The 12,979-nt window shown below is 37.4% G+C and overlaps 1 protein-coding gene across 2 annotated transcripts; it reads left to right on the top strand.

Moving 5' to 3' along the window:
* The first annotated feature begins 801 nt into the window (after positions 1 to 801).
* On the top strand, positions 802 to 11,225 carry alpk3b (alpha-kinase 3b). 2 transcript variants are annotated; one of them, XM_056758068.1, is made up of 13 exons: positions 802 to 1,196; positions 3,044 to 3,165; positions 3,262 to 3,379; positions 3,477 to 4,524; positions 5,974 to 7,876; positions 8,072 to 8,216; positions 8,427 to 8,554; positions 8,702 to 8,740; positions 8,852 to 9,126; positions 9,239 to 9,327; positions 9,511 to 9,728; positions 9,868 to 9,916; positions 10,120 to 11,225. In XM_056758068.1, exons 1-13 carry the CDS (start codon positions 1,048 to 1,050, stop codon positions 10,340 to 10,342), a joined length of 4,506 nt encoding a protein of 1,501 aa, XP_056614046.1. In that variant the 5' UTR covers positions 802 to 1,047; the 3' UTR covers positions 10,343 to 11,225. The 2 variants fall into 2 exon arrangements, with proteins under 2 accessions (XP_056614046.1, XP_056614055.1); XM_056758077.1 differs by having other exon boundaries at positions 8,705 to 8,740.
* Positions 11,226 to 12,979: the final 1,754 nt, after the last annotated feature.

The following is a 12,979-nucleotide window of genomic DNA, read 5'->3' on the forward strand; positions in this document are numbered from 1 at the left end:
GATTTGTAATACATGTTTCACAACTGGTGTACTTTGATTTATTTAAAAGTTTACAAAGCCTAGTATGGCTGTAATGTGTGCACAGAAATATGTTTGTTTATTAATTTATATAAAGTTAACTGAATGCTTTGCATGAGGCTGTTATTTTATACTTTTTTTCTGCAAAGATATAAAGTTTTGATAATGTTTAATGTAAATTGATCTTTGAATTTCTACAGACGTTTTTAACAGTGTACACCTTAAGGTCAAAAGGTTTCCAATGTCAAGAGAAACCTTTCACAAGGTTTAAAGCTTCAGTGAATGAAAACCGTTACAATAGCTTTCTGAAATGTCCATGTAACCACAACCTCATGCTGCTTGGAAAGGAACTCCATGTTCTTAGATGCCTATCTTTATAGTTCACATTAATGGAGCTCAGGGATATGTATTCGGGATGTCATTCATGTCAGCTCGAAAAAACCTCTCCCTATTACTCATTTAGCATGCTCTCCATGGTTTCTGATCCTAGTTCAAGGGGATATGTTGAGGTAATATGGACAAACAAACAAACCGTTTCCTTCTACACCCATCTGGTCTATACTTTACTAACATCTGCCTGCCTATTCATGTAAGGAGTGCTCACCTTTACCAGTATTAAGAAACACGAGAGACTTCTGTCATGGGTATGTTAAGTAAAAAAATGGGCTGGATTTGGAAAATGCGATGTGCTTGTGTGCCTATTTGTGGTCCTACTATTATTAGCCTTCATGGCCACGCAAGCTGCAGACTGATTGGAAACAGTATAGTTATATGCCCTGGTGTACCGCCCCAGGAGCCCAACAGCACAGAAGGAAAACACTGAGCTTCAGAACATCAGTATAACCGTGAGCGTCTAACAAAATCTCCTGCTGAAAGGCTTTAATAACGGAAGTTTTTTGCTGATGCTTATAACAAACTAAGTTTGGGCAAACAAACACTTTTTTGCTGTTTTGGGTTTTATGACTATGTTTGATACGATCAACTGAGACCTGTCAGTTTTGTTTCTTTCGATCTGCTTTAAGTGGATGTATGCAGACTGAAAACATGGGTTCAAGAAGGCTCATGAACCGTTCACTCTCAGGTGATGGAAGGTATTACTACAGTGGCAATGATATCACCTCTCAGAATAGCACGGGTGGCTGTAGGAGCTACCTGAACAGTGTCCGACCTGAACGCAGGTACACATTTCTGATTCTTGGTATTCACTTTATACAGTTTCTGCATGGTGCATATTCACACCATTTAGATATTGGTTACTTTAACGTTGTGCTTTAATACGTGTTTCAGTTTTTAGAAAGTATTAAATGTTACATATTACATATGCACTCTCATTAATGTATCAACCATCATGACACTCTACAATGCCAAATCAAATATATTCATGCAGTGCTGTGGTTAAAGATATATCTGGATATGGAAAGATTGCTATTTTGATCAATGAATGTCATCTATTGTGCTTTTGAGCAAGCTATTTAACCCTAGGTTAACCAAGAGGTTTTATCCCTCTAATAGGTGTAAGTTTTTTGGGACACAAGCATTACTTAATGACTACTTTCCAAAATACACTCTTAAAAAAAGGTGCTAAATGATACCATAAGAACAATATTTTTGCTTAACAGAAGTTTCTTTGTAATTGATAAAAGTATGAAACGGCAAATAATTGCTGTCTTAAAAACCTTTAACTAAAAGGTTCTCTGAGGAACCAAAATGATTCTTTCAGGACATCACTGTGAAAAACTTTTTGAAGCACCTTTATTTTTATGAGTGTAAAGTCAATGTGATCATTTCATGAAGATGGAGTATTAAAAATGCAAAAGTGCAATCTAAACAGATAGATATGTAAACAGAACAAAAGTGCATAATAAAGACCTTCTTTACATTGTTGTTGTTTTTAACTACAGTACATAACATTTATAATAATGTATAAACAGATAAATCCAAACACATTTTGTTGTCTTCAAATAAATTGTGACAGATCTTCTCTCAATAAGAGAATATATATCCTCATTGAGAGAAGACAAGTATTTCTATTACATCACAGACAACAGAGCCCTGGTGGACTGCTGTCTGCCACCTCAAATCCTTGTATGAAGATCATACTGTTATAAATAAGCCTTATGCACTACCACTGTCCATAAATGTCTATAAGAATTCCCCAGAGCCGTTGTTGCAGAAGCTTGCTTATATTATCCCCAAAATACAAAAAATCATAAACTTAAATTAAATATTGACTGATGGATTCCTTTCAGTTTGCTTCATCTTTGCTTAGCCATGTGGGTTATAGAGTCTCTCAATTCAAGCTATCCAAGTAAAAAGAAAAATCTTTGGTGACCAAAAGTAACTTCCCCCAGCTGTTAACAAACTGACATAATTTAAATTCCAATAAATAATTCCATTATTTGTGTGTAACTGAAAGAAACACCTAACAAGTGCTAGACAAACCCTTCGGAAAGCAAACACACATGGTCAACTGAAAACGCAGGCTCTATATTAATTAAATACAGTATCCAGAGCCACATAACACCTATACAGCTGATTCACACATCTAACAAATCGTTGGATTTATTATTTTAATACCCTACATGTATGAAATTGATGTGAGTGCTGCTGTTTATGATGAAAATGACGACAATGAGCGCTTTTCCACCATTGTGCCAAACCGTTCTAAGCATGTTCTGGAATGGTTATGTTAAGTGAGCCTGGCTCGGCCTGGCTGGTTACCTTTCGAAAATAATTTGACCATTTCCGGCCTGTGCTGATAAAATGTGTGAAGTGACGTCTCTACTTAGAATTACTCACTCTGCCTAGATACCAGTTTCTGGCCAAAATTGTGCGTCATTGCGGAAGGAAAAAAAGTTAATTCAGCTGCTTAACGGCTGGAGGGTACCAAAAAAAAATATCAGTCACGGAGTGAAAAAACAAACGTACCAGGGGGCTTGCATCGGCACGCAATGGAACGGTTAAGCAACAAGACCGGTTCAGCACATGGTGAAAAAGCGCTTAATGTTTATATGTTTATGTTCAGGAGCACTCTTTGCAGTGTAATGGCCCAATTAGCTGAGGAGACACAGCCAACATTTGAGAGCACCTTAAAATCTAAAGCTGTGTCTGAAGCAACTAATGTCAAGTTCATCTGTATGGTCTCAGGTATTTGTCCCACCTAACCAAATTACTGAATGTTTTTATGTAAATCAATGCTTGCAATGTTGTTAAGGTTGTCCATTATTCTCTATACACGTGTAGGTCATCCTGCTCCTGATGTGACATGGTACAAAGATGATGTACAACTGGACAGATACTGTGGTCTTCCCAAATATGAAATTTTACGTGATGGGAAGACACATAGACTCAATATTTATAAGTATGTCTTTGTGCAGGGTATTTTGAGAATTCTTTGTTCTCATTTAATTAAAGTTTTGGTAAGATGAGATGTTGTTATTTTGATATTTCTGTCTTAGCTGTACTCTGGAGGATGCTGCAATCTATCAAGCATCAGCACAAAACAGTCGAGGCATTGTCTCGTGTTCAGGGGTGCTAGAGGTCGGAACCATGAATGAGTACAAGATTCATCAAAATTACTTTGCGAAACTCAAACAGGGAAATGAGAACTGCCGTCGTGAACAGAAAGAGCTCTGCAAAGCAGAGAAAGACAATGTTCCAAGCAGTCCTGACAGAACCCAGAGGAAACGCAGTTCCCCCATGGAGACAACCACCAGCTTTGGGGCTTCCAGCTCCTCTAAAGAGAAAGAAGAACTGAACGCTCTTAGTAAAACATCTGCAGTAGAAGACAGGCTTAGCTCTCCTGTTCAAGTACCTGAATCAACTGCCGTTCACTTCCACTCTGACTCCGAAATGATCCCAAATGTAGACAAAGGCAACCAGGGGCTAACATATATCCATGACACGATGAATACGGCCTCCATCAAACAGGCAGATAGTCATGCCAAGAAGAAGATAAAAAAAAGAGTGGAAATGAAAGAAACAGAGATGAGGAGTGAGAAGAAAACTTCAACTGAGAAAATGGAGGTACAAAACACTGTCATTCAGAACAATGTGGACATCACAGCCGACACGAAACAAAATGAAAAACCATCGATGAAAGCGAGTAAATGTGCTACAGATATAAAGAAAACACAAGTTGCTCATAAGCCCATCACGTCCCAAAGACATCCAGCGTTGAAGGTTACCATGGAAACCGAGACCAAGGTGGTAAAAGAAACAAAGCAAATTAAATCTCCTGACAACCAGAAAAATCTAGATAGAAGATCCCCTCTTATAAAACCACATTCCAAACTTCAATCTCAAAATATTAAACATGTTCAAAATCAGAGGGTGCAGAATGGCACTCCATGCTCCCCAGACAACAAGCTCATGGATTTAGATGACAGCAAGAGTAAACTAGCAGCAGGTCCATGTGTGAGAATCCTTCCTCATTCTTGTGGTAAGGGTGACGTCAATACGGATACAGGGGACCGGAATGTGTCTGTACACTCTTCCAGAGCCTCGGTGAGTGTTGCCTCATGATCTGTTAGTGAGCTCATGCGCGGGTAATGTTTCAAGTGGTAGTGGAATCAGTAACCCCCCACCACACTCACAAAGTATAAATAGGGACATAGGCATGACTTTGAAGATGTGACGGTTTCAATTACAAACAAGCAGGGTGACAGACAATGATAGTGTTCCCATTACGCAAATTGTAACTCCTGAGAACACAGATATAAAAGAATTACAGGAACCAAGCTCCATTAGGTTTGTTTGCGGTCTCTAATCACCTGTTGTCTCAAAGCAGGTACAAAAACACACTTGTGAGAGCTGTGGTCAGTTCAACAGTCATGCTCTGCCCAGCTGCTCTCCTTTTAATATCCAACATTCCACTCTGATCTCATAAAGCCTTTAAATACTCTCTAAATATGGCCAGTCCAACAGTTTCCCCCAAGGCAATAGATTGTAAACAAGAAGCAAAGATAGAGCAAATCAACTGAAGACAGGTGCTTGTTACTTGTAATCATATCATTAGGACAATCATTAATCTAATATGATTCTTCAAATAAAGTGTTGTGCGACAAAAGCTTAATAGTCAATGGAGTCTCACTCTTAATGATATCAGCCCTCTCTTCGTCTCTTTTTCAACCTAAATGAGGGATAGTCAAGTGCCAATTTTACAAAGTTGCAAAGCTCAGTTGATTTAAGATTAATGACACAAGTGGTAAGAAGCAGAATATCCGTTCAGATTTTCAGGGCTCGGGGATTTGGCATTAGTGCAGCATAACAGAATCAGTAGATCTGATTCAGTTTATGTTTTTCTATATAAAATGTACTTTAATGAGTAACAGATACTTATAATTAGTAATATTTTTGTAATGTTATTGATGGGATAGTTCATACAAAAAAAGTCTGTCATATTATGATATTCAAAACCTGTATGTGACTCTGGACTCTGTGGAACACAAAAGAAGATATTTTGAGAAGTGTCCCAGTGGTTTTGTTGTGGAAGTCATTAGGGGCCAATGTTGTTTGCTTGTTGAAAAGAAGTATGATCTTCTAAGACTTCTTAGACACACTGTAAAAGAAAAATCGGAGCCCAACATTTCTTCCATTTGCTCAGTTGAGGACTTTGTCACTTGTGGCATTTATCATTTTCAACAGGCATTTGTGAAATTACAAAACCAATTAAAAAGGTTTTTAGAGAGGACTGCATTTTTTAACGATGCAGGAGGATGAGTAAATTATGAAAAATGTCTTATTTTTAGGTGAACTGTTCCTTTATTAATTAATATAATTAGGGAATATAAGAAATATATTGTTATATTTTGTTTCATAAATGCAGATACTCTTCCTGAAAATCTATTCTGAACTCCATTATTGTTAATAATAACATACAGAAAAATTTTGGTGGTAAAAAAATGTAAGTTCTCTTTATATAAACTTTGATAAACAATGTTTCTGTGATTACAGGCTGGTGGTGATAGTCGCATTGAGCCCACAGAGACAAAAAATTGTGGAAACATTCCTTCTTCGTCGAGAAAGGTGGCCATGGAGTGCAACGAGCCACCCTCACTGATGCATGAAGTCACATCACGTTTTACAGATACACTTCCTTTACTCGGTTCCCACCACCTCGCCACCCAGGGACAGAAGGAGATAGCAGAAGACCAGTCCACGGTATTGACAAACAACAGTACCGAGCGTCATAAACCAGATCTAGAAAGCACTCAGCTGGGTGAAAAAAACTCCACAGGTCACGTTTCAAACTCGCTCCAAGACGGCCAAGTTACAATAGCTATGAATTCCTCCATGGAAGAGGGCACATTAACCAAGATAAGTGAGAAGGATTATACAGATGGAAACCTAATGATCAATAGAGCATCTGACAAACCCGAGACTAAAATAAAATCTGTGGCAACATCTTTGAATGGAACAGAGGTGAATAAGATGGGAAAGAATGCTGAGAAGAAAAAAGTATGTATTAGTGCAAATGTGCAAGGACAGAAAAGCAATTCTAAAGAAAAGTCTATGGGCTCAAAGCATTCTGTGTCTCTTGTGACAGAATTTGTACAAATCCATAGCAATTCAAACATGTCGAATCCAGATGTGGCGCAATCACAGATTATGAATGACTCCTCAAACTTTAAAGCTCTCATGAAACATACAAAGGCACTAGAGTTTCAAGAAGATTCTCATGTTGCCACAGAAAACGTTTCTAAAATGGACATACAAGAACAAGGACAAAGTTACACTGCAAAGAATGAGACACAACAGTCTTTCATTTCTAAAGCTTCAACTAATGACAATGATCCTGAAGCTGCTCATATCGATTCCCTCCCATTCCTCTCCCAACAACATCCAAAAACCTTCCTCTCAAATTTGACAATTCCTGCCATTTATGTTACAGATGTTGACTGCACATCTCCCAATACCGAAACAGAAAACATTGAATGCTCGAGTCCTGTTATGAAATCTGAGAATGTTAAATTCGGTGCCAAACCTAATGTGCTAAACAACAACAACGCTGTCAGTCAAAAAGTGAATACATCTGATCACACAGACAACATTACTCCAGAATCAGTCGGATTGCCTGATGCAAAGGTTGATCTTTCCCTGCACCTACAATCTTCTGCAAGCCTCAACCAGCCTCAACAAAAGGCACTTAGTCAAAAAAACTTCATAAAAACTTCTGGAAGTCAGTGTTCCACTGAACGTATTGCCTCAGACTTTACTGGACCAGTCGGGAGGTGTATACAACTTAGCAATGCAGACAAAAGCAAAAAGGCAAATGAGTCAGACCTGGCTGAAACCAAATTTTCCGTATTGTTGGCAAAGACAGATTCTAATCTAAAACCCAAATCGAATTATTTTATAAAGCAACTGAAGTCTGCTGCATTGGACCTTGAGCTGTCAAATCAGAGATCCACCAGTGTCACGTTACACGATACACCCCATAGAGAGTCTGAAGGCAAAGATAAATATAGACAAACAAATTCTGAAGTTAAACAGGGGGAGTCTGTTTTGCTTCAAGGAAGGAACAATTTAAATACTGTCGTCTGCCCGCTCAGTCCATCTTCAGATCTAAAAATCCCACTCAAGACTACAGATGCTCAGATCATCACCTCTAGTGAGCCACACAAAACAGAAAAGAGGGATTTGGGAAAATCTAATCAAAAAGAAACATATCAGGAGCAGATACTACCTTTAATGCCACAACCTACATCTCCATTAAATTTAGTTAATGACGCACCGTCATTGGAAAAAAACTCCCCTCGTCTCACCCGCAGGGCCATAACTGACCTCGCCGAGATAAATGGAAATGAGAATGTTACGACTAAATCATCAGACCGAGACAAAGAAAACCAGTTCATAGGTAAAAAGAGCAAGTATTTTTCAAAGATATTTGCTGTCATTTTTTATAATGTAGAGTGTTCACAACTGTATTCAGACTAAATCTGAGATGTAAAATGGCTACTTCAAGAAACAATGATTTGCAGGTAACAGAAGTTTAAATCTTCCCCTCTGACTATTCTCTCTCTCTCTCTCTCTCTCTCTCTCTCTCTCTCAGTTCCCCAAGTTATTCGTAAAATCCGTCCAGAGGTATTTGATACATCTGGCCATTTAAAACTCTGGTGTCAATTTTATAACATTGTTAGTGACTCAACAATAAGGTGGTTCAAGGATGATGTGGAGATCGCTGAAATAAAGAGGAGGTATGCGCTCATAGAGTCTTACTGACCACTAGTGGTTATAAAAACAGTTTTATTAGACGTTTTTGTCTAGTCTTCTTGACGTTGCTCTTTGGCAATGAAATACATGATCTGTAAATCCTGATCAGAAGGGATTCTGAGCTATGTTATGTTTTTTTAATTGTGAAAAAACACTCTTTGGAAATTTACTGTTTCTAATATTCTGTTTTTTAGTGCAGGAGATGAAACTCAGCTGTGCTTGGCCATCATACAAATGTCAAAACGAGATTGTGGAGTTTACAGGTGTTCCATAACCAATGAGAATGGCCAAAATTCCACCGAGTACCTTCTCAGTACAGAAAGTATGCATTAAACAAATTGTGCCACATATTTGATCACCTGTTACTCCTGTAGTCGTTTCTGATGTATTTCTTTATGAACATTTGTTACTTTTTAAATCAGGTACTGTACATTTTCTCATAAGATTTTTTTTCTGTTACGTCAATTAGCAGTTTCCAGTATGTTCCTACGTCAGGAGCTCCAGGAAGGTAGAAAAATAACAGCTGCATAGCGATTTCAGTCTTTCATGTTTACCCCTGAGGACATAAAAGTAACCCTTTCTATTTATTGTATCATCCTACATTCTCTCACACATGTAGTTGAGGAGGAGATTGAGATGACTCCTCTGATCTTCAGTAAAGGTCTTGCTGATGCGGGCTGTTGGGGCTCAAAATTTTATGGGCGTGTCACAACAGAAGAGGTTCAGGTTGGATCAGGATGCAAGCATAAAACCAGACGACTGAGGGTTATCTATGGGTTGGATCCCGTGTTTGAGTCACGTAGCTCATGTTTACTGAAAGTGCGAAGCCCTATTGCATATGAGAGCAGAGAAGAGACTGTTCTGGCTGAGAAGAATCTTCAAATAACTAAACAGGTGACATACTTTATGTTTAATCACAAATAACATTTATAATGATTATTATTATATAATATTTATAGTCGCAATCATTTTTACCAACACATTTGATGTATTTTCTGTGGTCTAGGATTGCAGAATTCAGAACATGGCAAGAGAGTATGTTAAGATCTTTGCAACAGAGACAAGAGAAATAGAGAGCTTCGGTTCAGCACTGGAGTGAGTGTAATTTATTTTCACTACAGTGTCAAATCTTAAATGTGATTTAAAGTTGATTTAAGCTTGATCATTTGAATCTTTATGTTTTATTCTAGTAACCTATATTAAAGCAATCCAACATCTCAGTTGGTCTCACATGTGTAACTGTATACGTTCATCATTATGAGGATGTGTTTTTTTTAGGATAATCCCTTTATACTTTATGTACCGGCCAGCAAGCAGTGTTCCATATGGAACCGTGGAGGCGGAGCTAAAGGGTGTTTTTTTGCGTTATTGCGGATTGGACCACACTGGGTCACTAGTATATAACAACAAGTCGGAGGTTGCACAAAAGTGCTCTTCTTTCCAGCACTGGATACACCAGTGGACAAGCGGCAATGTGCTATTCTCCAGAATTGAGGGTAATTTAAAGAAATGCTATATTAAATTAATGTTAAATAATCAATTTGAATGGTTATTTTACTAATTAACCTTGGTTATAAAAGGAAATAAACTTGGCAAAGTGTGCGTTTAACAGACTGGTTTTCTTTTATGTTGCAGGAGTTGATACAATATTAACAAATATTGAAGTCGTGACTAAGTCAAAGGGGTAGGTACATGTTAATGTTCCCTTAGGTTCTTGTAAAAACATGTAACTCAGCTTCACAGTGGTGTGACTTTCATTCTACTGCATCTAATTGTCATATGAAAATCATGAATTTACTGAATGAATATTGTTACACGTTTAACTTGATAATCTGCAATATTACAACAGTGGATTCTACATTCACAATGTGTTTTTTTCTGATGCAGGCATCAGGGCTTTCCCTGTGAGGCAAATCCTAAAGTTTTTGAACAATTCCCAACTGAACATCAGTGTAATTATTTTTGTGGTCTTCTAAACCTGAAACCTCCTAAACTCCCAGAAATGCTTCAGACTGTTAGATACAGAGGCTACTACAGTCCCCAGACACAGCGTAAAGCCCCAAAAAGCCCCAAAGTATCCCGCAGGTCAAATCCTCAGACCTCCACCTAAAGCGTATGTTTTCAGAACATAGAAAAGAACAAAGGAAATGATGACTGAGATAAGTAGGTGCTCTGCTGAAGGTGCAGCTGTGGTCACTGGCTTATTGTATAGTGATCAGGTATTTTTATAGTTAGAAACAATATTTTGATATATGTGACATTTAAATCAAATATGTAAATCCAGACAAATGATTTAGCATTGTGCAGTGGTCTTGATCAGAATCCATGTTACGAGCTTCTGAGTCTTTTGAAGGGTCATTTTTAAATAGAAAATTGCAGCAGTTGCACAACTTTTTCCCTCTTTGTGTCTGTAAAGGCAGTTAAGGGCTGTTGGGTAGTTATTTGTAAATAATGTTTTAAAAACACATGTATTTAAATTCTGAATTAAATTGCATTTATCTAATATATTTAGATTATGAATCATACATTATAAATGCTTGTATGACAGAGTATAATCTTGCCAGCCTTTCATGCATTGATGCACAACGTGTATTCTGAAAAAGTATGATTTCAATTACAATCTTTAACTGCAAACTATTGGATACTGTCAATTTATTGTGACGTGTATATCAATTAAACTAGATACTTTTCTTGCTAGATAATTTTTATGTAATATAATAGTTTATATAACGAATGAAATAGTTTTCTCATAACATTATTCATGGCTGACTGGAGCCTGATGTTAAGGGGTAAGTTTAAATGCCTAAACTATATAAACAGTATGAAAAATTGCAGATTTGCTATGTTTAATTCAGTCACAGTACAATATCAAGTTACTGTATATTAAAAGATTGAGACTTTTAAAAAGATTTCCAATTACTTGTATGTATAACTTGAACCTACCCTTGAATGCACATTGTGAGAATGGACAGAACATTTCGCCAGTAGAGATACTACAGATAGCAGGTGACCAATCTGTGTATTTTTCTTTAGGACTTAGTGGTTTAAATAATGTAGTATGGTATGTAATTAAACTTCAGAGAAGCCAAAACTTAATGTGTTTCTATACATTTCCTGTTAAACTCGTATGGACCAGGGGGCCGTTCCAAAATTACATCATAGAAGTATTACCTTAATGTCTAGAGTACATGTATTTCTTTAACTCTTACTTTCATATGTTGTATCATTTGAAAGCTTAAAGTCTCTAGTTTCTGAAGAAGTGTACCATTTTGGTATTTATCAAACACAAAAAATAATATATTAATGCTGAAATTCATCATATCCCCATGTCATAGCCACTTGAAAGTCATGTATGTTATGTTTATGATCATGAACATTTTTCATTACGCTCAAATATGTCCAACATGTTCAAGTTATATATCAAATGAAAGCTCTTGTATAGATCTTCAGTTGGATTTATTGATATTTTACCACAGATCGAATGGAAGTCGAATTACTCATGATATATGAAATTGATATTTGCAAACAAATGACTTGTTACATGCGCGTAGGTCAACCGTCAGATGGGGTACATTCACTGCATATTTCGCAACTCGTTGGATGCCTCCTCCTGTGGAGTCAGTAGTGGGTGGTGTCCCTGCAGGCCATTCATATCCTGGACAATCTCGTTTAGACAGCTAACGTACTCTCTCGACAGGTCACACTCCACGGAAGATGGCAACTCCACCCCCCGTGGTCCAGCTTATTGGGTGCAGTTCGGGCAGGCACAGGTGGTCTTGTTTGCCTCCCTGCACACCTCCCATTGCCCGCTTGGGTACTCCCTGACCTGGTACTGTGCGGAGCCATGGAAAGGAGCATCAAAGTCTGTGGTTGCGCCTGATGGGCCCAACCAGACTTGGTTCTCGGAGCTCATATATCCGGAGGGATATGGCTTGCAATATGAGGGATAATAACAACAATAAGAAATCATTTTTTTCTATTTTAATTTTTCTGAATTCTGTATTTTACGTCCTTCATTAATTAATAGTAGCCTACTATATGTGCCCACATAAAAAATTGGTAAGTATACTGAAGTATTCACTGATGAAAAAAACCTGCAAATGTTGAACCATACAGCGAAAAATTAAAATATAAATATTAGTTTTTAACTCTTCTTGTGGTAATGTAATTTAAGTAAAACAAGTTCTAATTTTAATAAGGTTATTTTTATATCATTACTAGCACATTAACATTTACTTAAAAATCAAGAGGGATGTTGTGGTAAACCGGACTTTTATTGGTCGCCACAAAGGGTGTTTGACAGTTGCTTTTTTCAATTCTCAAATGAACAGGAACAGTAGCCTACATGTGCACGTGTTCCCTGAAAGCTCCACGAGCACACGTAAAACAATTGCAGATTACATATTTCTAAAGTAAATGCACAATTTGAATTTGAAGTTCGTTCCTACATTTTGGTTAAGAAATAATAAATTTGCCAGATTCTGAGCCATTCCGTGTTACAGCAAACATTCCTGGATTCCGCGATTCAATCATAGGGCCCTAAAATGGGAGCCAGTATGTTGTATTTTCACATTTTTGCCCCATAAAACTCTCAAAGTTCTTTCCTACATTTAAACATTCTGATTTTGTATTTAAAACTGCACAACAACAACATCGGTGCATTGAAAGATGCCAAAGCAGGCTTTGCTACATTCAACATGTTCATTGGTTGTATTTTGAAACTTCAAAAAAAAGGGAAATTCAGGGA

This window comes from Triplophysa dalaica, chromosome 1 (assembly GCF_015846415.1).
Source record: "Triplophysa dalaica isolate WHDGS20190420 chromosome 1, ASM1584641v1, whole genome shotgun sequence".
NCBI lineage: Eukaryota > Metazoa > Chordata > Actinopteri > Cypriniformes > Nemacheilidae > Triplophysa > Triplophysa dalaica.